We start from the raw sequence: 25,247 nt of genomic DNA, 5'->3' as shown, positions 1-25,247 counted from the left end.
ATTTCCAATAGGCCTAGGCACAGGAAGGAAGATGATTTCCAATAGGCCTAGGCACAGGAAGGAAGATGATTTCCAATAGGCCTAGGCACAGGAAGGAAGATGATTTCCAATAGGCCTAGGCACAGGAAGGAAGTTGATTTCCAATAGGCCTAGGCACAGGAAGGAAGATGATTTCCAATAGGCCTAGGCACAGGAAGGAAGATGATTTCCAATAGGCCTAGGTACAGGAAGGAAGATGATTTCCAATAGGCATAGGCACAGGAAGGAAGATGATTTCCAATAGGCCTAGGTACAGGAAGGAAGATGATTTCCAATAGGCCTAGGTACAGGAAGGAAGATGATTTCCAATAGGCCTAGGCACAGGAAGGAAGATGATTTCCAATAGGCCTAGGCACAGGAAGGAAGATGATTTCCAATAGGCTTAGGCACAGGAAGTAAGATGATTTCCAATAGGCCTAGGTACAGGAAGGAAGATGATTTCCAATAGGCCTAGGCACAGGAAGGAAGATGATTTCCAATAGGCCTAAGCACAGGAAGGAAGATGATTTCCAATAGGCCTAGGTACAGGAAGGAAGATGATTTCCAATAGGCCTAGGTACAGGAAGGAAGATGATTTCCAATAGGCCTAGGTACAGGAAGGAAGATGATTTCCAATAGGCCTAGGTACAGGAAGGAAGATGATTTCCAATAGGCCTAGGTACATGAAGGAAGATGATTTCCAATAGGACTAGGTACAGGAAGGAAGATGATTTCCAATAGGCCTAGGCACAGGAAGGAAGATGATTTCCAATAGGCCTAGGCACAGGAAGGAAGATGATTTCCAATAGGCCTAGGCACAGGAAGGAAGATGATTTCCAATAGGCCTAGGCACAGGAAGGAAGATGATTTCCAATAGGCCTAGGCACAGGAAGGAAGATGATTTCCAATAGGCCTAGGTACAGGAAGGAAGATGATTTCCAATAGGCCTAGGCACAGGAAGGAAGATGATTTCCAATAGGCCTAGGTACAGGAAGGAAGATGATTTCCAATAGGCCTAGGTACAGGAAGGAAAATTATTTCCAATAGGCCTAGGTACAGGAAGGAAGATGATTTCCAATAGGCCTAGGTACAGGAAGGAAGATGATTTCCAATAGGCCTAGGTACAGGAAGGAAGATGATTTCCAATAGGCCTAGGTACAGGAGTAATCATGTTCCCCTTTCCTTTCCCTTTCATATGCCCGGGACCAAATAAAACATTTTAATTTTATTTTACCTTTATTTAACTAGGCAAGTCGGTTAAGAACAAATTCTTATTTACAATGACGTCCTAGGAACAGTGGGTTAACTGCCTTGTTCAGGGGTAGAACGACAGATTTTTACATTGTCAGCTCAGAGATTAGCTCTTGCAACTTTTCGGTTACGAGTCCAACACCAACAACTAGGCTACCCTTGCCGCCCAACTATTTTCATTTTGTATTTAACTTAACTATCAACTCTATCATTTCTGGGTCAGCTTTTATGTACCTTACTGCAATAAGATTTACATTAAAATGGGCATAAATTGTATTTCTAAAGCAGAAAACTATTGCTCAAGCAATCATTTCCCTAGGACTGTCTGGGAGTGGTTATAGTGGGGAGGGGAGAACTGAAAACAAGCTGTTATTGGCAGAGAGGTTTGGAACTCTCTTTTTTATTGGTCGGTTAAACAATTTAATGCACGGTAAAAAAAAAGCACACAAAAAACAATAAGGCTAAAGCCCTATTCTCACGGGACTATTATTACTAGAGAACGTTGGTTATGTATTTATTACCCCAGTTTGTCTCTTATTCCAGAGGCAAACATTTTTGAATAATGCATGTGGCGATATTCAATTAATTCGCACAAAACATATAAACAAATGTATTCACTGTGAAGGCCCTTCATACATAGGATATGCGCAGCACTTCATTCACTTTATCCAATCAGTTATTGTTTTCTTGCTAAAACCGCACTGGACTAGAATTATCAAAGGACTTTGGAGTTTGCCAAAAAAAAAACAGTAATTTATTCTGGTTAGTCAATGTCCAGATTTCAGTTTCCATTTAAGCCATCTAAACAGCAGGCTACAGTTCCCTTGACGTGCAATAGGCCTATTTGAAGTCCTGTGTCGAATTTGTATAGCGCCTCACAATCATCACACCTAACACAGCCAGAACACTGGCACTGCAATCAATCATCACACCTAACACAGCCAGAACACTGGCACTGCAATCAATCATCACACCTAACACAGCCAGAGCACTGGCACTGCAATCAATCATCACACCTAACACAGCCAGAACACTGGCACTGCAATCAATCATCACACCTAACACAGCCAGAGCACTGGCACTGCAATCAATCATCACACCTAACACAGCCAGAACACTGGCACTGCAATCAATCATCACACCTAACACAGCCAGAACACTGGCACTGCAATCAATCATCACACCTAACACAGCCAGAGCACTGGCACTGCAATCAATCATCACACCTAACACAGCCAGAACACTGGCACTGCAATCAATCATCACACCTAACACAGCCAGAACACTGGCACTGCAATCAATCATCACACCTAACACAGCCAGAGCACTGGCACTGCAATCAATCATCACACCTAACACAGCCAGAGCACTGGCACTGCAATCAATCATCACACCTAACACAGCCAGAACACTGGCTCTGCAATCAATCATCACACCTAACACATCCAGAGCACTGGCACTGCAATCAATCATCACACCTAACACAGCCAGAACACTGGCTCTGCAATCAATCATCACACCTAACACAGCCAGAGCACTGGCACTGCAATCAATCATCACACCTAACACAGCCAGAGCACTGGCTCTGCAATCAATCATCACACCTAACACAGCCAGAACACTGGCACTGCAATCAATCATCACACCTAACACAGCCAGAACACTGGCACTGCAATCAATCATCACACCTAACACAGCCAGAGCACTGGCACTGCAATCAATCATCACACCTAACACAGCCAGAACACTGGCACTGCAATCAATCATCACACCTAACACAGCCAGAGCACTGGCACTGCAATCAATCATCACACCTAACACAGCCAGAGCACTGGCACTGCAATCAATCATCACACCTAACACAGCCAGAGCACTGGCACTGCAATCAATCATCACACCTAACACAGCCAGAGCACTGGCACTGCAATCAATCATCACACCTAACACAGCCAGAGCACTGGCACTGCAATCAATCATCACACCTAACACAGCCAGAACACTGGCACTGCAATCAATCATCACACCTAACACAGCCAGAACACTGGCTCTGCAATCAATCATCACACCTAACACATCCAGAGCACTGGCACTGCAATCAATCATCACACCTAACACAGCCAGAACACTGGCTCTGCAATCAATCATCACACCTAACACAGCCAGAGCACTGGCACTGCAATCAATCATCACACCTAACACAGCCAGAGCACTGGCTCTGCAATCAATCATCACACCTAACACAGCCAGAACACTGGCACTGCAATCAATCATCACACCTAACACAGCCAGAACACTGGCACTGCAATCAATCATCACACCTAACACAGCCAGAGCACTGGCACTGCAATCAATCATCACACCTAACACAGCCAGAACACTGGCACTGCAATCAATCATCACACCTAACACAGCCAGAGCACTGGCACTGCAATCAATCATCACACCTAACACAGCCAGAGCACTGGCACTGCAATCAATCATCACACCTAACACAGCCAGAGCACTGGCACTGCAATCAATCATCACACCTAACACAGCCAGAGCACTGGCACTGCAATCAATCATCACACCTAACACAGCCAGAACACTGGCACTGCAATCAATCATCACACCTAACACAGCCAGAGCACTGGCACTGCAATCAATCATCCTCTTTACCTGGTCACCAAATCTTTTCCTAACATTACTTTTTCTGCCCCCCTCCTTCTCATTATTTTCAACTCTCCTTTCGCAGCTTTGGTTTGCTGAATTAAACTTTGACAATGTCCTTTTTGCCTCTGTGACGTTGACTTCTCCTGCCCGTTCCCAAAATCATTATTTGCCGAATGGCTGTGTCGGCTATTTGCCACGCATACAGTTAACCCCTAAAGGTTAGGTTTCTGCACTAATACCAGACAGCCTAAAATAATGAAAGAAAAACCTCAAAGTAGCCTACAGATATAAATTGCACATTTACGGATTTTTAGTATTTTTTTATCTTTATTCAACCCCCAATATTTAATGACCCTAAATCCCAGCCCTTCAGCCAATAGTTACATTTTAATGACCCTAAACCCGTCCCTGCGGATATAACCACCCGGACTGCGGCTTATGAGTCCACCCATGCGTCACTAACGCACGCATATATGCAAGGAGAACAAGGACGTCATGCCGGTAAATGCTTTTTCTAATAAATTAAATAATAACTCAAGTTTCTCAAAGGTAGACATAGACAACAACATAACTGTAATGACCTACCTAATATGCCTGACATATTGCCAAATCGAGGGATATGCCTGACATATTGCCAAATCGAGGGATATGCCTGACATATTGCCAAATCGCGGTCTGCTCGGAATCCTATCTGGAGAGTTCACAAACTACATTTACAAATTGAATGCGACATGTTTTACGCCTACAATCAAATACATTAGCAACAACAAACTCAGCAAAACACTCGGATTAGGCGACTTCAAACCTATAAGTAATAGCAAAGTTACAGTAGTGCCACTACTATTGAAATGTGAATATGTTTTCATTCAACAGGCACATTTGGAACTGGAGCTAACTGGAGAACCAACAAATGTTTGCAAAAACTAGTCAAGCAAATCAACTGTAGGCGGCAGGTTAGAGCGTTGGGCCAGTAACCGAAAGGTTGCTAGATCTAATCCCTGAACTGACAAGGAAAACTCTGTCGTTCTGTCCCTGAACAAGACAGTTAACCCACTGTTCCTAGGCCGTCATTGTAAATAAGAATTTATTTTTAAATTAATTGCCTAGTTAAAAAATATGTTTTTTTCTTTCTTTCAAAAACAGTCTGTTTCTTACCAATATAAGAATGTATTTCTGTCCCTTCTCGTGCAGATAATCAGCGAACTGAGGGAGGTCTTTGAAGTTGACTTCATCGTAAGTGAAGTCCTTCTTATCTTCCATATAGTCAATGTCAGTGTACTGGATATCCTGGGAGAGAAGAGAAGCAGATAGAGAATAATAGTGCATTCATTATGGCTGTAGGAGTTGAATGTTAGTGTCATAATCACAAAGTATTTGTCTCAAACCACTCAAACTGTCTGCATCATTGTTTTCCATACATTTAGTCAAAACCCCTCAAACTGTCTGCATCATTGTTTTCCATACATTTAGTCAAACCACTCAAACTGTCTGCATCATTGTTTTCCATACATTTAGTCAAACCCCCTCAAACTGTCTGCATCATTGTTTTCCATACATTTAGTCAAACCCCCTCAAACTGTCTGCATCATTGTTTTCCATACATTTAGTCAAACCCCCTCAAACTGTCTGCATCATTGTTTTCCATACATTTAGTCAAAACCCCTCAAACTGTCTGCATCATTGTTTTCCATACATTTAGTCAAACCACTCAAACTGTCTGCATCATTGTTTTCCATACATTTAGACAAACCCCTCAAACTGTCTGCATCATTGTTTTCCATACATTTAGTCAAACCACTCAAACTGTCTGCATCATTGTTTTCCATACATTTAGACAAACCCCTCAAACTGTCGGTGTAAAGTACTTAAGTAAAAAATACTTTAAAGTACAACCCAAGTCGTTTTTTTGTGTATCTGTATTTTAGTTTACTACTTATATTTTTTTGTGTATCTGTATTTTAGTTTACTACTTATATTTTTTTGTGTATCTGTATTTTAGTTTACTACTTATATTTTTTTGTGTATCTGTATTTTAGTTTACTACTTATATTTTTTTGTGTATCTGTATTTTAGTTTACTACTTATATTTTTTTGTGTATCTGTATTTTAGTTTACTACTTATATTTTTTTGTGTATCTGTATTTTAGTTTACTACTTATATTTTTTTGTGTATCTGTATTTTAGTTTACTACTTATATTTTTTTGTGTATCTGTATTTTAGTTTACTACTTATATTTTTTTGTGTATCTGTATTTTAGTTTACTACTTATATTTTTTGGTGTATCTGTATTTTAGTTTACTACTTATATTTTTTTGTGTATCTGTATTTTAGTTTACTACTTATATTTATTTTGCTGACTTTTACTTTGTACTTTTACTGTATTCCTAAAGATAATAATGTGCTTTTTACTCTGCACATATTCCCCAACACCCAAAACATACTTTTGCCCCGGAAAATGGTCCAATTCACACACTTATCAAGAGATTATCCCGGGTCATCACCACTGCCTCTGATCTGGCAAACTCACTAAACACAAATGCTTAGTTTGTAAATTGAGTGTCTGGGTGCCCCTGGCTATTCGTCAATTAAAAAATAAATAGTCCCGCCTGGTTTGCTTAATATAAGGAATTTTAAATAGTTTATACTTTTACTTTTGTTTCTTATTAAAGTACATTTTAGAAATTCCATTTACTTTGATACTTAAGTATATTTAAAACCAAATACTTTTAGACTTTTACTCAAGTAGTATTTTACTGGGTGACTTTATCTTTTTCTCAAGTCATTTTCTATTAAGTTTTCTATACTTTTAATCATGTAAAATAATGGAGTACTTTTTTCACCACTGATATAGAATTATTCAGACTATGCATCCAATCGAATGTTTGAAATTTAGCATAAATTAAACACATCTGCTCAGATGTTAGCATATTTTACATGACCTTACTGCATTCCCCTCACACATATTTGCATCTTAGCGTAAGTTAAACACATCTTCTTTAGCATAAGCCTGCTGGCATGCCTGCAAGTTTCAGGCCTTCATGTCAGTGCTAGTGACTTGGCTAATGTGTTGCGGAACCTTGGGAGGATTCTAGAGTGTTAGCACATTCTGTTTTTGGTCTGGGCCTTGATTCTGTGGCTTGGCAGTCCCTCTCCATATCACTCTAACAGATGGTTCCCAGCTCCTGCCAGTTCCCTGCTAATGGTAATCAGTTCCAGACGTATTAGGATAATGTGATAATGCCCTCTGTGGTCTATCTGATCTCTATCAAATATGTCCCTCAATATAGCCACTGTCGTCCAGCTGTATCTTAATGTCAAAGACGGACATTAAGGGCGTGGTTATTTAAAAAATCAAAGAGTAAATAGTAAGCTTGTTTTGTCTGAGTTTTTTTGCGATCGTTTTTTGTCAAAGTTTGACCTCTTGATTGTCTTGGAGGTTAGATAAATCCTCGCTAGGAGCTATTGAGTTTTCATAGGGTAAACATGTCTCCCGACGGCAGGGTACTCCTGAAGGACTGGAGAACAGACCGTCAGACTCGGACAATTTGACACGGAACAGGCTTCTCCCAGAGAGCAACAGGTCAGCTCCCTGCTGCCTGTCCAGCTCTGATAGAGAATTTCATATCTCTAGTCTACAGCTGAATCCTATCTGGTGAATTACAGTCCTTTGCTTATAGCTTTCAGTGTGGAATTGATTGCTAATGTTTCCTAGCTTCCAAGCAGTGTTTCCCTTACTTGTGGTAGGTGGAAGTTATTTACTAATCCGTTGCTCCTGTTCTGTTATTGCGGAACATATACTGTAGGTAGATTTTCACTGTCTGATTCGCTGGTACCTCATGGTGTTCTCTAGTTTCCCATATGCACTGGTTTCTAGCTCTAAGATAATGCCTTTGTTCCTAAAGGGCATTCTAGTTTGTGACCGAGGTCCCCATAGAACCAATAGTTCTGCAATAAGACTCTTACATATGGCAGGTCGACGGCTCGGTTCCTCTCCACTGTTCTCTTGACTTCCTCTAGACTGCCGTAGTCCCAACGAGACAACTGGAAGCCTAGAGACCAGTATGGAGGAATCATCGGCATGCCGATCAGCTGGACACACACGCACACACACACACACACACACACATACACACACACACACACACACACACACACACACACACACACACACACAAAGGAAAGGAAAGATGTATCATACACATATACTGATTCCAAATGTACCACCGTATCACAGCGCATTTGTGCCTATCACTTCCAAATGATCAGCTTCATAGTGAAAGTCAACTGAAACCTTTGTCTCACCTCCAGGAACTCATGGACCACCTGTTCAGGTGTGTCTCCTAGCAGGATGTAGAAGTCCAGAACTCCTCCAATGGTTCTGTAGGTCACCGCTGGAGCCGGCTGCAGCGTGACCTCTGGGCAAAGGTCATAAAACACAACCACACAGTGATGAGATATAGTCTTATCTCTGGACTCGTTACATAGACACCTCTGGACCAGGTCAGAACAACAATATTCATGTGTTTCTGTTTTTTTTTACCCATAGCATTGCTGTTCATCAGGAAGACTCCGAAGGACTTGCCACTCTCGTCCTCCAGACAAAGGAAGTAGGGATAATGACCATAGAGGTTATGTGTTCCCTGAGGGATGAAGGAAATAAAGGGATGAGAGAGAGAGAGACAGAGAGAGAGACAGAGAGATAGACAGAGAGATAGAGAGAGACAGGGAGAGAGAGAGAGAGAGAGAGAGAGAGAGAGAGAGAGATGGATCGAAGCTGAGGGGGTGGCGGTACAAACTAATCAGCTTACAAGACATTCAATTACCCGCCCTTTGGGAAGGAATGTACACACACCCTGTTCACAGCAGCTGACAGGCCCTGAGCTGTGCTCCTTATAGGATACATGCTGTTTGTGTGATGTTGGAGAATGATCGATGTAAGGCGTGTGTGTGTGTGTGTGTGTGTGTGTGTATGTGTGTGTGTGTGATGTTACAGTATATGTGTGTATATCAGTACTCACTCCATTAGGGAATGAATCTCGTGAGAAGATAGGCCACGTTCTCCAGTTGGTGTCATGACGATAGTTCTGATGGACGTGTTCTCCCAGACCGTATATATTATGGGATGGCAGTCTTGCAGACAGCTGCAGGTACTGATCAGCAAACACCAGCGGACCCATTGTGGTGTCAAACCTGTGTGTGTGTGTGGAGTGCGGGGGGGGGGTTGAGATGATGAGAGAGTGGTTGTATTTTGAACACACAGGGTATGTATTGAACTGTATAGTTCAGTATTGTTATGGAAGAAAGACCCCTCTGGGAGAAGGTAGCTAGCTGCAAACAGACCTTTAGAAGACACCGTAATGAGACCTGTGTAGCTTCACACCCACTGACATTACTAATAACACATACATGTCCTACCCTTCTGCCTCTTTGCTCAATAACAGAGGGGAGAGATATATATATATATATAGAGAGAGACAGAGAGACAGAGAGACAGAGAGAGAGAGATCAAGGGCAGTATCATGTATTTAGTGGTGTGTATGTGCACAGTAAGCATTGTGCAGGGCAAGTACGCTTGCTTTTAACAGCCTTTATGTTTTTATTACAGTGAGAAAAACATCAGCCAACATCCTGACTCTGGCGAGACACAAAGCAAGGAAGACCATTAGGCGATCTACAGTCTAAACTAAATCAATGTGCAGGAACTCCCCTGACAGAGATAGAGGTCTCATCCTACTAAGTACAGTAGGATGAGGAATCAATCATAGTGTGGTGTAATGACCTCTACACTCACACTCCATCAGGGAAGTCCACCTAGAGAGACTAGACTCCTGGTAATTGGACTAATGGATGACAGGAACACAACCCTACCACAGCTCACCTAAACACTGCACTGTTGAATCTAATGGTTGAAAAGTGGAGAGTTAATAGTTTTGATTGGAATTACTAAAGGGGTTCAATTAAAGTGAATCCTGTTAGTTATTAAACCCTTTATCGCCGTGGCGAATAACACAACCGTCAAACAGTCAGAGAGCAAGCTGATAATATCATAGCAATTATCTCTACGCAGTCAATGGTTTTCTCTCCACCTTCACCATCCACCCCTCTCTCTTTCTTAATATGCACCTGCTCATTTCATCTGAAGGGCTGCAATCTAAACTTTTACATTAGAGCACATATATTGATAAGACTCGTATCACCAGTTATGTAGTAAATATTACCCAGTATTTTACAGTAAATATTTCCCAGTAATGTAGTAAATATTTCCCAGTTATGTAGTAAATATTACCCAATTATCTAATAAATATTACCCGGTTATCTAATAAATATTACCCAGTAATGTAGTAAATATTACCCAATTATCTAATAGATATTACCCGGTTATCTAATAAATATTACCCAGTAATGTAGTAAATATTACCCAGTAATGTAGTAAATATTACCCAATTATCTAATAAATATGACCCGGTTATCTAATAAATATTACCCAGTAATGTAGTAAATATTACCCAATTATCTAATAGATATTACCCAGTAATGTAGTAAATATTACCCAATTATCTAATAAATATTACCCGGTTATCTAATAAATATTACCCAGTAATGTAGTAAATATTACCCAATTATCTAATAAATATGACCCGGTTATCTAATAAATAATACCCAGTAATGTAGTAAATATTACCCAATTATCTAATAAATATTACCCAGTAATGTAGTAAATATTACCCAATTATCTAAAAAATATTACCCAGTAGTGTAGTAAATATTAGCCAGTAATGTAGTAAATATTACCCAGTAATGTAGTAAATATTACCCAGTAATGTAGTAAATATTACCCAATTATCTAATAAATATTACCCGGTTATCTAATAAATATTACCCAGTAATGTAGTAAATATTACCCAATTATCTAATAAATATGACCCGGTTATCTAATAAATAAGAGGAGTCAGGAGTCATAATCATGGTTTTAACATGAGTCATTATCATGGTTTTAACAGGAGTCATAATCATGGTTTTAACATGAGTCATTATCATGGTTTTAACAGGAGTCATAATCATGGTTTTAACAGGAGTCATTATCATGGTTTAACAGGAGTCATAATCAGGGTTTTAACAGGTCATAATCATGGTTTTAACAGGAGTCATTATCATGGTTTTAACAGGTCATAATCCTGGTTTTAACAGGAGTCATTATCATGGTTTTAACAGGGGCATGTAGCCTAGTGGGCGGCAGGTAGCCTAGTGGTTGTTGGGCCAGGAACCAAAAAGTTTATAGATCAAATCCCAGAGGTGAAAAGGTAAAAATCCTAATGCCTAGGTAAATAAATAACAGGGGTAAAAATCCTAATGCCTAGGTAAATAAATAACAGGGGTAAAAATCCTAATGCCTAGGTAAATAAATAACAGGGGTAAAAATCCTAACGCCTAGGTAAATAAATAACAGGGGTCATAATCGTGGTTTTACAGTGAGTCTGCATAAAGGTTAATTTGGCTGGTTGGAGATGTAATCAGTAGGCATGATGACTGTGATGTCACACAGACTGACTGAGCATGCTAAGAGTGACACAGACGTAACCACACGGTCACCAAGGGAGACTGACATGGAACACAGAAAACAAACGTGTCGTGTGTGTGTGTGTGCATGCGTGTACGTGCGAGCATGTACGTGCGAGCGTGTGTGTGCATGTGCGTGTACGTGCGAGCGTGTGTGTGCGAGCGTGTACGTGCGAGCGTGTGTGTCTTTGGCGTTCTGACAGAATAATACATATTAATGAAGTGACTGCGTGGTCCACAGCACCTCTATGAGGATCAACTGTGTGATGTTGTAACCAGACGTACAGGCTTGAGAGCATTAGTACCCAGGTTGGAGTGTAACAGAAAGACTGATCGATTTGAGAGAGACTTTTTGAGACTGACAGAAGGACACAATTCAGAAAGAAACTCACAGGACTTTCTTGGTGGCCGCCCTGCGTACTTGGAAGCCGAAGGGGTTGTGTGTGAGCTCTACCTCGTAGTTAAAGGAACCAGAGGGATGGGTGGCAGGGGGCTTGATGTGCTCATGGGGAACCTCAAATCGCTGGTTATGGGCATCTGAGATCTGGAGACAAAACACAGGGACGGGGGTCAGGAGGACATGTGTTTAGAGACAAAACACGTGGACAGGGGTCAAGAGGACATGTGTTTAGAGACAAAACACATGGACAGGGGTCAGGAGGACTTGTGTTTAGAGACAAAACATAGGGACAGGGGTCAGGAGGACATGTGTTTAGAGACAAAACACAGGGACGGGGGTCAGGAGGACATGTGTTTAGAGACAAAACACAGGGACGGGGGTCAGGAGGACATGTGTTTTGAGACAAAACACAGGGACAGGGGTCAGGAGGACATGTGTTTAGAGACAAAACACAGGGACGGGGGTCAGGAGGACATGTGTTTAGAGACAAAACACAGGGAGAAATGTCAGGAGGACATGTGTTTAGAGACAAAACACAGGGACAGGGGTCAGGAGGAAATGTGCTTAGAGACAAAACACAGGGACAGGGGTCAGGAGGACATGTGTTTAGAGACAAAACACGTGGACAGGGGTCAGGAGGACATGTGTTTAGAGACAAAACACGTGGACAGGGGTCAGGAGGACATGTGTTTAGAGACAAAACACATGGACAGGGGTCAGGAGGACTTGTGTTTAGAGACAAAACACAGGGACAGGGGTCAGGAGGACATGTGTTTAGAGACAAAACACAAGGACGGGGGTCAGGAGGACATGTGTTTAGAGACAAAACACAGGGACGGGGGTCAGGAGGACATGTGTTTAGAGACAAAACACAGGGACGGGGGTCAGGAGGACATGTGTTTAGAGACAAAACACAGGGACGGGGGTCAGGAGGACATGTGTTTAGAGACAAAACACAGGGACAGGGGTCAGGAGGACATGTGTTTAGAGACAAAACACGTGGACAGGGGTCAGGAGGACATGTGTTTAGAGACAAAACACAGGGACAGGGGTCAGGAGGACATGTGTTTAGAGACAAAACACGTGGACGGGGGTCAGGAGGACATGTGTTTAGAGACAAAACACAGGGACAGGGGTCAGGAGGACATGTGTTTAGAGACAAAACACAGGGACAGGGGTCAGGAGGACATGTGTTTAGAGACAAAACACGTGGACAGGGTTCAGGAGGACATGTGTTTTGAGACAAAACACAGGGACGGGGGTCAGGAGGACATGTGTTTAGAGACAAAACACAGGGACAGGGGTCAGGAGGACATGTGTATAGAGACAAAACACAGGGACAGGGGTCAGGAGGACATGTGTTTAGAGACAAAACACAGGGACGGGGGTCAGGAGGACATGTGTTTTGAGACAAAACACGGGGACAGGGGTCAGGAGGACATGTGTTTTGAGACAAAACACACGGACTGGGGTCAGGAGGACATGTGTTTAGAGACAAAACACAGGGACAGGGGTCAGGAGGACATGTGTTTAGAGACAAAACACAGGGACAGGGGTCAGGAGGACATGTGTTTAGAGACAAAACACAGGGACAGGGGTCTGGAGGACATTTGTTTAGAGACAAAACACGTGGACAGGGGTCAGGAGGACATGTGTTTAGAGACAAAACACAGGGACAGGGGTCAGGAGGACATGTGTTTAGAGACAAAACACGGGGACAGGGGTCAGGAGGACATGTGTTTAGAGACAAAACATGGGGACAGGGGTCAGGAGTACATGTGTTTTGAGAAAAAACACGGGGACAGGGGTCAGGAGGACATGTGTTTAGAGACAAAACACAGGGACAGGGGTCAGGAGGACATGTGTTTAGAGACAAAACACAGGGACAGGTGTCAGGAGGACATGTGTTTAGAGACAAAACACAGGGACAGGGGTCAGGAGGACATGTGTTTAGAGACAAAACACAGGGACGGGGGTCAGGAGGACATGTGTTTAGAGACAAAACACGTGGACAGGGGTCAAGAGGACATGTGTTTAGAGACAAAACACATGGACAGGGGTCAGGAGGACTTGTGTTTAGAGACAAAACATAGGGACAGGGGTCAGGAGGACATGTGTTTAGAGACAAAACACAGGGACGGGGGTCAGGAGGACATGTGTTTAGAGACAAAACACAGGGACGGGGGTCAGGAGGACATGTGTTTTGAAACAAAACACAGGGACAGGGGTCAGGAGGACATGTGTTTAGAGACAAAACACAGGGACGGGGGTCAGGAGGACATGTGTTTAGAGACAAAACACAGGGAGAAATGTCAGGAGGACATGTGTTTAGAGACAAAACACAGGGACAGGGGTCAGGAGGAAATGTGCTTAGAGACAAAACACAGGGACAGGGGTCAGGAGGACATGTGTTTAGAGACAAAACACGTGGACAGGGGTCAGGAGGACATGTGTTTAGAGACAAAACACGTGGACAGGGGTCAGGAGGACATGTGTTTAGAGACAAAACACATGGACAGGGGTCAGGAGGACATGTGTTTAGAGACAAAACACAGGGACAGGGGTCAGGAGGACATGTGTTTAGAGACAAAACACAAGGACGGGGGTCAGGAGGACATGTGTTTAGAGACAAAACACAGGGACGGGGGTCAGGAGGACATGTGTTTAGAGACAAAACACAGGGACGGGGGTCAGGAGGACATGTGTTTAGAGACAAAACACAGGGACGGGGGTCAGGAGGACATGTGTTTAGAGACAAAACACAGGGACAGGGGTCAGGAGGACATGTGTTTAGAGACAAAACACGTGGACAGGGGTCAGGAGGACATGTGTTTAGAGACAAAACACAGGGACAGGGGTCAGGAGGACATGTGTTTAGAGACAAAACACGTGGACGGGGGTCAGGAGGACATGTGTTTAGAGACAAAACACAGGGACAGGGGTCAGGAGGACATGTGTTTAGAGACAAAACACAGGGACAGGGGTCAGGAGGACATGTGTTTAGAGACAAAACACGTGGACAGGGGTCAGGAGGACATGTGTTTTGAGACAAAACACAGGGACGGGGGTCAGGAGGACATGTTTTTAGAGACAAAACACAGGGACAGGGGTCAGGAGGACATGTGTATAGAGACAAAACACAGGGACAGGGGTCAGGAGGACATGTGTTTAGAGACAAAACACAGGGACGGGGGTCAGGAGGACATGTGTTTTGAGACAAAACACGGGGACAGGGGTCAGGAGGACATGTGTTTTGAGACAAAACACACGGACTGGGGTCAGGAGGACATGTGTTTAGAGACAAAACACAGGGACAGGGGTCAGGAGGACATGTGTTTAGAGACAAAACACAGGGACAGGGGTCAGGAGGACATGTGTTTAGAGACAAAACACAGGGACAGGGGTCTGGAGGACATTTGTTTAGAGACAAAACACGTGGACAGGGGTCAGGAGGACATGTGTTTAGAGACAAAACACAGGGACAGGGGTCAGGAGGACATGTGTTTAGAGACAAAACACGGGACAGGGGTCAGGAGGACATGTGTTTAGAGACAAAACACAGGGACAGGGGTCAGGAGGACATGTGTTTAGAGACAAAACATGGGGACAGGGGTCAGGAGGACATGTGTTTAGAGACAAAACATGGGGACAGGGGTCAGGAGGACGTGCGTTTTGAGACAAAACACGGGGACAGGGGTCAGGAGGACATGTGTTTAGAGACAAAACACGTGGACAGGGGTCAGGAGGACATATTTTGGTGTGGATTACAAGTGACAGTGTGTGTGTGTGTTTGTACCTTGAATCTCAGTCTGTTCACTGTCTGCAAGTCAGCATGGAAAGCCAGCTCCTCTATGTCTTCACCAAACAGAGAGGGGGAAACCTTCCTTTTCAGAAGGGCCGACAAGCCTCCAATCACAAGCACAAAGGTATTGAAAGAAAAAAAAGTTAAAAGCAGAAATTCAAGATGGCAAATTCAAAAGCAATTTCTAGTATAGGGCATGATATGTTTTGAAATATTTTATCATTTGAGCAAAGACTGTTCCCTGAGGGTCAGGACTGACTGTGAATGAAGTAGTGATATCATGTCTATCATGTTTAGCAATATGCTGTACATTTTATATGTACATGAAATCATGCCTTAGAGAACGATTGAAAATAAGAGATATGGAAAGAGGGTGGATGGGAGGGGTGGAGGTAGAACTCACTGTAGATGTTGGGTCTCTCCTCACGCACCACCGAGTAGCCGTGATTGGTGGAGAAGAAGCACCATGGAGCGTTTCTCTCGTCCAATGGACTCCAACAACAGCCTCGCTGCAGACACCCCAGCTAGTGAAGGAAGGGAATCATCATCATCATCAGAATGTATAATGCTATGGCTACGGTCCTCCTTGACAGCTACTGGGAATGCAGGTTTTTACTCCAACCAAGTTGTAACAGTCCTAATTGAGCTAATCAAGGTCCTGCAGGGCAGGACGTGCTAGATAAGAGTTTGAAGTAAAACCTGCAGGAGGGTAGCTCTCCAGGAGGAGGGTTCGGTACTCCTGATATCTACGTCCTGTTTAGTAATGATGGGAAAGTAAATCCTTTAGGAATGATGAGACGTGTAGAGGACCCAGGTCACCCAGGTCTCCATGGAAACATACCTTCGATGCACCGGCGTCAGGGAAACAGTCGACTCTCTCCCCCAGTGGAATAACGGGACATTCTGGAACCACGGTGCCTGTGGTCTCTGTCAGAGCAGACAGGGAATACGTATCTACTGACCAAACACTGACCCAACAACCAATCACAAATCATCACTGATAAGCATCAGCCAATTTCAGCTTAGGCTGGCTTAGTTCACTTGACATTGAGTAAATTAAATGTTTACATCTTTTTTTGTGAGGAGTAGGAATAATTACACAAATGATGTTACTAATGTATCTGCCCTTTGAGTGACTGTCTGGGGCATGATGTTGACCAAGCAGAGACGATGAGTTTAATCAGACTGGGGCATGATGTTGACCAAGCAGAGAGGATGAGTTTAATCAGACTGGGGCATGACGTTGACCATGCAGAGAGGATGAGTTTAATCAGACTGGGGCATGGTTCTGTCTCATCCCTAATATACAAACCAAAACCATGAGCAGTGACCGGAAGAGAGAGAGAGAGAGAGACAGAGGAAGGGAGAGAGAGAGAGAGACAGAGGAAGGGAGAGAGAGAGAGAGAGAGAGAGAGAGAGAGACAGAGGAAGGGAGAGAGAGAGAGAGACAGAGGAAGGGAGAGAGAGAGAGAGACAGAGGAAGGGAGAGAGAGAGAGAGACAGAGGAAGGGAGAGAGAGAGAGAGAGAGAGAGAGAGAGAGACAGAGGAAGGGAGAGAGAGAGAGAGAGAGAGAGAGAGAGAGAGAGACAGAGGAAGGGAGAGAGAGAGAGAGAGAGAGAGACAGAGGAAGGGAGAGAGAGAGAGAGACAGAGGAAGGGAGAGAGAGAGAGAGAGAGAGAGAGAGAGAGAGAGAGAGAGAGAGAGAGAGAGACAGAGGAAGGGAGAGAGAGAGAGAGAGAGAGAGAGAGAGAGAGAGAGAGAGAGAGAGAGATAGTTGGTGTGTGTGTGTGTGTTTGTGTGGTTGGCATTGTCTTTCCTCTAGAAAGTTGTTTGTTATTTGGAGTGACAGCTGTCATAATATCCATATTATGCCCCCAAAACAAGCCTTACTGTCCTCAGCCCTGTCCCCTTTCTCTGTTGTATGTGTGTGCGTGCGTGCGTGCGTGCGTGCGTGTGTGCGTGTGTGCGTGTGTGTGTGTGTGCGTGCGTGCGTGCGTGCGTGCGTGTGAGCGTGCGTGCGTGCGTGTGTGTGCGTGTGTGTGTGCGTTTGTGTGTGCGGGTGTGTGTGTTCTCACCGTCTTTGATGACTGCAGGTTCCCCAGTAGCCATTAGAACAACTAAAGCAACTGCCACTGTTGTCACCAGCAGGAATAGGACTGTCAGAGTCACCTCCAACCCTGAAAACTTCCGAATCCCCATCTAACACAGGCACACAGGAAAAGACACAGTAAATAAATATACATCAGCTAAACAAAATATACGTTCTGTGTGTCACCGGTAATCACCTCTGATGAACACAAGGTCAGTTCTATCATGTTGTCAACAAGGCCTTATTGCAGATCATCTGTAGTTCAGTTGGTAGACTAGAGCATGGCTCTTGCAATGCCAATGTTCAAATCCCGGGACCACGTATACATAAAAAAATGTATGACTGTAAGCCACGTTGGGATAAAATAACCTGCTAAATGGAATTTATTATTATAATGTATATTATTTATTAGCTATGTTATGGACAATAGCTACTGCTGCCAAGGAAATGCACCTGAGGACACTAGAGGACACTACTGCTGTTCTAGGAAAAGAACGTGAGGACACTACAGGACACTACTGCTGTTCTTGTAAAAGGACCTGAGGACACTACTGCTGTTCTAGGAAATGCACCTGAGGACACTAGAGGACACCACTGCTGTTCTAGGAAAAGGACCTGAGGACACTAGAGGACACCACTGCTGTCAAGGAAAAGGACCTGAGGACACTAGAGGACACTACTGCTGTTCTAGGAAAAGGACGTGAGGACACCACAGGACACCACTGCTGTCAAGGAAAAGGACCTGAGGACACTAGAGGACACTACTGCTGTTCTAGGAAAAGGACGTGAGGACACCACAGGACACCACTGCTGTCAAGGAAAAGGACCTGAGGACACTAGAGGACACTACTGCTGTTCTAGGAAAAGGACCTGAGGACACTAGAGGACACTACTGCTGTTCTAGGAAAAGGACCTGAGGACACTAGAGGACACTACTGCTGTTCTAGGAAAAGGACCTGAGGACACTAGAGGACACTACTGCTGTTGTAGGAAAAGGACGTGAGGACACCACAGGAGACCACTGCTGTCAAGGAAAAGGACCTGAGGACACTAGAGGACACTACTGCATTTCTAAGAAAAGGACCTGAGGACACCACAGGACACTACTGCTGTTCTAGGAAAAGGACCTGAGGACACCACAGGACACTACTGCTGTTCTAGGAAAAGGACCTGAGGACACCACAGGACACTACTGCTGTTCTAGGAAAAGGACCTGAGGACACCACAGGACACTACTGCTGTTCTAGGAAAAGGACCTGAGGACACCACAGGACACTACTGCTGTTCTAGGAAAAGGACCTGAGGACACTAGAGGACACCACTGCTGTTCTAGGAAAAGGACCTGAGGACACTTGAGGACACTACTGCTGTTCAAGGAAAAGGACCTGAGGACACCACAGGATACTGCTGCTGTTCTAGGAAAAGGACCTGAGGACACTAGAGGACACTACTGCTGTTCTAGGAAAAGGACCTGAGGACACTAGAGGACACTACTGCTGTTCTAGGAAAAGGACCTGAGGACACTAGAGGACACTACTGCTGTTCTAGGAAAAGGACCTGAGGACACTAGAGGACACTACTGCTGTTCTAGGTAAAGGACCTGAGGACACTAGAGGACACTACTGCTGTTCTAGGAAAAGGACCTGAGGACACCACAGGACACTACTGCTGTTCTAGGAAAAGGACCTGAGGACACCACAGGACACTACTGCTGTTCTAGGAAAAGGACCTGAGGACACTAGAGGACACTACTGCTGTTCTAGGAAAAGGACGTGAGGACACCACAGGACACATGTCTGCCTCCTTCATTGGGGACAACCACATTTCACTCTGTATCATCCCCGGCTCAATCAGCTTGTTTCTCACTAACACCAGACATGACAAATGGACCGGAGAGAGAAAGTCAGACAGTGGGATAGAAAGAAGGCAAGGTGGAGTGTGTGTGTGTGTGTGCGTGTATGTGTGCATGTGTGCGTGTGTGTGTGTGTGTGTGTGTTAGAGAGAGTGCTCAATACTGAGTGGTGCATTGTTCCTAGTGCTTACCAGAGCAGCACCAGCCATTATAAACAGACCCATCATATCTCCCTAGCCATTAGGCTCCAGTCCCAGTACTGGTGAAGGCACAGGCAAGGTGAGTCTGTGTGTGTGTTTCTGTGTGTGTGTGTGTGTGTGTGTGTGTGTGTGTGTGTGTGTGCGTGCGTGTATGGGTGTGTGTGTGTGTGTGTGTGTGTGTGTGTGTGTGTGTGTGGGGCGCATGGCCAGCTTGTTTAATGTGGTGTGAAGGGCATACAGACCGCCGGGGAACGTTTTTGTGTCACCATTTGCCCGCAATCAATTAACACACCACAAATCACCACTAAAAACACAGTCATATATTACGTGACACAGCAGCACACACAGTGGACATGGGCTGTCAGACTCAAACACACAGTGGACATGGGCTGTCAGACTCAAACACACAGCGGACATGGGCTGTCAGACTCAAACACACAGTGGACATGGTCTGTCAGACTCAAACACACAGTGGACATGGGCTGTCAGACTCAAACACACAGTGTACATGGTCTGTCAGACTCAAACACACAGTGGACATGGTCTGTCAGACTCAAACACACAGTGGACATGGGCTGTCAGACTCAAACACACAGTGGACATGGGCTGTCAGACTCAAACACACAGTGGACATGGGCTGTCAGACTCAAACACACAGTGGACATGGGCTGTCAGACTCAAACACACAGTGGACATGGTCTGTCAGACTCAAACACACAGTGGACATGGGCTGTCAGACTCAAACACACAGTGGACATGGGCTGCCAGACTCAAACACACAGTGGACATGGGCTGTCAGACTCAAACACACAGTGGACATGGTCAGTCAGACTCAAACACACAGTGGACATGGTCTGTCAGACTCAAACACACAGTGGACATTGTCTGTCAGACTCAAACACACAGCGGACATGGGCTGCCAGACTCAAACACACAGTGGACATGGGCTGTCAGACTCAAACACACAGTGGACATGGTCAGTCAGACTCAAACACACAGTGGACATGGTCTGTCAGACTCAAACACACAGCGGACATGGGCTGTCAGACTCAAACACACAGTGGACATGGTCTGTCAGACTCAAACACACAGTGGACATGTTCTGTCAGACTCAAACACACAGTGGACATGGGCTGTCAGACTCAAACACACTGTCACCAACTGCTCCATATGAACTTTAAACATGTTCCAATATCATTTGCAATGTCAAACATATAATAAGGACCTTTGACTTCTTGTTGATGTCGAAATAGCAGTTCTACTTGAGCTCCACAAGGACCCTTCAGACACCTTCTATACTATCATTAACAGACAGAGCTGAGACGTTGACCCTGTAACCAACAGGACCCTTCAAGACACCTTCTATACTATCATTAACAGACAGGGTCAAAGTCTCAGCTCTGTAACCAAAAGGACCCTTCAGACACCTTCTATACTATCATTAACAGACAGAGCTGAGACGTTGACCCTGTAACCAACAGGACCCTTCAAGACACCTTCTATACTATCATTAACAGACAGGGTCAAAGTCTCAGCTCTGTAACCAAAAGGACCCTTCAGACACCTTCTATACTATCATTAACAGACAGAGCTGAGACGTTGACCCTGTAAGCAAAAGGACCCTTCAAGACACCATCTATACTATCATTAACAGACAGGGTCAAAGTCTCAGCTCTGTAACCAAAAGGACCCTTCAGACACCTTCTATACTATCATTAACAGACAGAGCTGAGACGTTGACCCTGTAAGCAAAAGGACCCTTCAAGACACCATCTATACTATCATTAACAGACAGGGTCAAAGTCTCAGCTCTGTAACCAAAAGGACCCTTCAGACACCTTCTATACTATCATTAACAGACAGAGCTGAGACGTTGACCCTGTAAGCAACAGGACCCTTCAGACACCATCTATACTATCATTAACAGACAGAGCTGAGACGTTGACCCTGTAAGCAAAAGGACCCTTCAAGACACCATCTATACTATCATTAACAGACAGAGCTGAGACGTTGACCCTGTAAGCAAAAGGACCCTTCAAGACACCTTCTATACTATCATTAACAGACAGAGCTGAGACGTTGACCCTGTAAGCAAAAGGACTCTTCAAGACACCATCTATACTATCATTAACAGACAGGGTCAAAGTCTCAGCTCTGTAACCAAAAGGACCCTTCAAGACACCTTCTATACTATCATTAACAGACAGAGCTGAGACGTTGACCCTGTAACCAACAGGACCCTTCAAGACACCATCTATACTATCATTAACAGACAGAGCTGAGACGTTGACCCTGTAACCAAAAGGACCCTTCAAGACACCTTCTATACTATCATTAACAGACAGGGTCAAAGTCTCAGCTCTATAACCAAAAGGACCCTTCAAGACACCTTCTATACTATCATTAACAGACAGGGTCAAAGTCTCAGCTCTATAACCAAAAGGACCCTTCAAGACACCTTCTATACTATCATTAACAGACAGGGTCAAAGTCTCAGCTCTGTAACCAAAAGGACCCTTCAAGACACCATCTTGTGGCAGCTTCAGGTATGCTCAAGGAGGGTGGCGAGGTTCTGCTCACCGGAGTTAGAATACCCCATGATAAGCTGTAGACCATACTATTTACCAAGAGAGTTTTCATCTATATTTTTCGTTGCTGTCTATTTACGACCACAAATCGAAGCTGACACTAAGACCTCACTCAACCAACAGGAAACATGCTCATCCAGAGATGTTCCTGCTGGCCAGTGATATTAATGCTGAGAAACGGAAATCTGTCTACTTCCATTTCTACCAGCATAACACGTGTGCAACTAGAGGTGAAAAACTCTAGATCATCTTTACTTCACACATAGAAAAGCATTATCTCAGGGACTCCTGAGTGGCGCAGCGGTCTAAGGCACTGCGTCGCAGTGCTTGAGGCGTCACTACAGAACCAGATTCGATTGCAAGTGTCTTGACCGACATTTTCAACCTCTCCCTGACCCAGTTTGTAATACCCATGTTTCAATCAGACCACCATAGTCCCTGTGCCCAAGAGTAACCTGTCTCAATGACTGTCGCCCGTCGCACTCACATCTGGAGCCATCAAATGCTTTGAAAGGCTGGTCATTGCTCACATCAACACCATCAGCATAGACACCCTGGACCCATTCCAAAGATGAACGCCAACAGATCCACAGATGACAAAAGGAGCTGATGGTGGACTACAGGGCTATAGACAGGGCATCGACAGGGCTGTAGTTGAGCGGGTCGAGAGCTTCAAGTTCCTCTGTGTCCGCATCACTAAGGATCTGTCAATGGTCCAACCACACCAACACAATCGTGCAGAGGGCACCACAATTTATCTTCACCCTCGGGAGGCTGAAAAGATCAAAGCTGCACCACTGAAAGCATCTTGACTAGCTGCATCCTCACTTGGTATGCCAACTGCTTGGCCTTCGACCGTAACGCACATCACTGCGGCCCAGCTCCCTGCCATCCAGGACCTTTACACCAGGCGGTGTCAGAGGAAGGCCCTAAAAATTGTCAAAGACTCCAGCCACCCAAGTCATAGACTGTTCTCTCTGCAACTGCACGGCAAGCGTTACTGAAGTTTGGAACCAACAGGAGCCTGAACAGGGTCTACCCGCAAGCCATAAGACGGATTAATAGTTATTGAAATAGTTACCTGCATTGACCCTTTTTTTTCCTTCACTTTTTCGACCCATCACATGCTGCTGCTACTGTTTACTATCTGCCAGTTTATTCCCAGTTTTATGTACATAACTACCTCAATTACCTCATAAACCTGCACATAGACTCCGTACTGGTACAGCGAGTATATAGCCAAGTTAGCGTTACTCATTGTGTATCTATTATTATGTGTTTAACTTTTCTATTATTTCTCTATTTTCTTAGTCCACACTTTTCCTTTATGAAACACGTGACAAATAACAGTTGACTTTAAGGATTTGACTTGATAATATTTGTATTTTGTATTTATTATGGATCCCCATTAGCTGCTGCCAAGGCACTATCATTAACAAACAGGGTCAAATTCTCACCTCTATAACGAACACGATCTAAGGTTTGGATTGAATCTATATTACAGAAGTAGAAAACAATGTTTGAGTGTTCGTGGAGACACTGTGTCAGCTCAATGAGGAAAATAAGTGCAAATTGTAATGTAGGTCTTCTGCAATACAGATTGAATCCAGCCCTAAAATGGCTGCATGACAAGGACAAACTAGATTGTAGAAGTTTCATGAAATAGAGCATGATTAACACTGTGAATTTCTTTAGTTACAAATGAACACATTTGTATTTCACAACATAGGTTTTCTAGCTGACAATTGTGCAACAGGTAGACGTTTATTCTCTTGCCGCTTGTTGAAAGAGAATCGAGGAGTTCAGACTAATGCATGTCGAACACTCCCTGTAATTACCTCATTTCGCTATCCATGATGGTCATTTATCTGTTTTATTAACTAATAGTTATTCTTTCTCTATGCGTTGTCTACAGGCTTCCCTCTCGCCGGCTTCATCCCCTTTACTCAATAAACTACACACAGTGTATCTCTTTTGCGATGACGCAGAATGATTAGCCTTTGAACAACTTTTTGTATCCTACCTGAGGTCTGCTTTAAACGATCACAGATGAGGTAGGCCAGCAACAGTTGAAGCTAGGTCGCACAGTACCTTCAGCTGGCAACTGTTTGCGTCATACTCAAATAAAATGTAGTTCTAAACACACAATAATATAGTATAGTTATGAATACCTGATCTGAGACTATGTTCCCTGGTTAGAGTTAGAAGTTGTCTCACCTCACACTGCTTCTTGCCTTACTACTCCGTCGTGCCGTGCTCTGTCTCATCCACGTTATATCATATCACTCTGCAATTAGGTCCTACCGACCATATAACACTGCCTGTATATGTGTTGGTGTGTAAATCAATACTCTGTATGTATTTATATCTGTGTGTAAGCGATAGCAAGAAAGAGAGATAGTATGTGTGTGTGTGCGTGTGTGTGTGTGTGCGTGTGTGTGTGCGTGTGTGTGTGCTTTACAACTTCACTGCACCCACTCAGCAACTATAAAAGGTGATAACCATCACAACCAACAAAGCTCAACCGAGACAATGTGTTGCCTGTCTTCCTTATATTGCTGTGTTTATGGAGGTGTGTGTGTGTGTGTTTATGGAGGTGTGTGCATGCATATGTGTGTGCACGTCCGTGTGTATGTTGTAATGATTTACCTTGAAACACTCCTCCTTTGGTTTAGACAAACTGTGACTCAGTTTTAGAAAATCATACTCATTCAATGGTTTTTATTTAGTTTTACTATTTTCTTCTTTGTAGAATAATAGTGAAGACATCAAAACTATGAAGTAACACATATGGAACCATGCATATGAATCATGTGGAATCATGCAAAAAAAAAGT

At 44.0% G+C, this 25,247-nt stretch overlaps 1 protein-coding gene across 2 annotated transcripts in view; it reads right to left on the bottom strand.

The window, feature by feature from the left end:
• LOC139382256 (sucrase-isomaltase) overlaps nt 1-24,845 on the bottom strand; it is a 93,655-nt gene extending 68,810 nt beyond the window's left edge. The window contains exons 1-11 of one of the 2 annotated variants that reach the window (XM_071126120.1): nt 24,583-24,845; nt 17,758-17,881; nt 16,523-16,608; nt 16,085-16,205; nt 15,676-15,785; nt 11,872-12,023; nt 8,941-9,112; nt 8,463-8,562; nt 8,225-8,337; nt 7,886-8,011; nt 5,077-5,208 (exon numbers count right to left, since the gene is read on the bottom strand). In XM_071126120.1, coding sequence (XP_070982221.1) covers nt 5,077-5,208; nt 7,886-8,011; nt 8,225-8,337; nt 8,463-8,562; nt 8,941-9,112; nt 11,872-12,023; nt 15,676-15,785; nt 16,085-16,205; nt 16,523-16,608; nt 17,758-17,881 — 1,236 coding nt within the window. In that variant the 5' untranslated portion in view covers nt 24,583-24,845. The remainder of the gene's footprint in view (nt 1-5,076; nt 5,209-7,885; nt 8,012-8,224; nt 8,338-8,462; nt 8,563-8,940; nt 9,113-11,871; nt 12,024-15,675; nt 15,786-16,084; nt 16,206-16,522; nt 16,609-17,757; nt 17,882-24,582) is intronic. The other variant, XM_071126119.1, reaches the window with a different exon arrangement.
• Between the last annotated feature and the right edge of the window lie 402 nt (nt 24,846-25,247).

The sequence above is a fragment of the Oncorhynchus clarkii genome, chromosome 24, assembly GCF_045791955.1.
Source record: "Oncorhynchus clarkii lewisi isolate Uvic-CL-2024 chromosome 24, UVic_Ocla_1.0, whole genome shotgun sequence".
NCBI lineage: Eukaryota > Metazoa > Chordata > Actinopteri > Salmoniformes > Salmonidae > Oncorhynchus > Oncorhynchus clarkii.
Note: the sequence above shows the minus strand (reverse complement) of the source record. Positions and strands in the feature narration are given on the sequence as shown.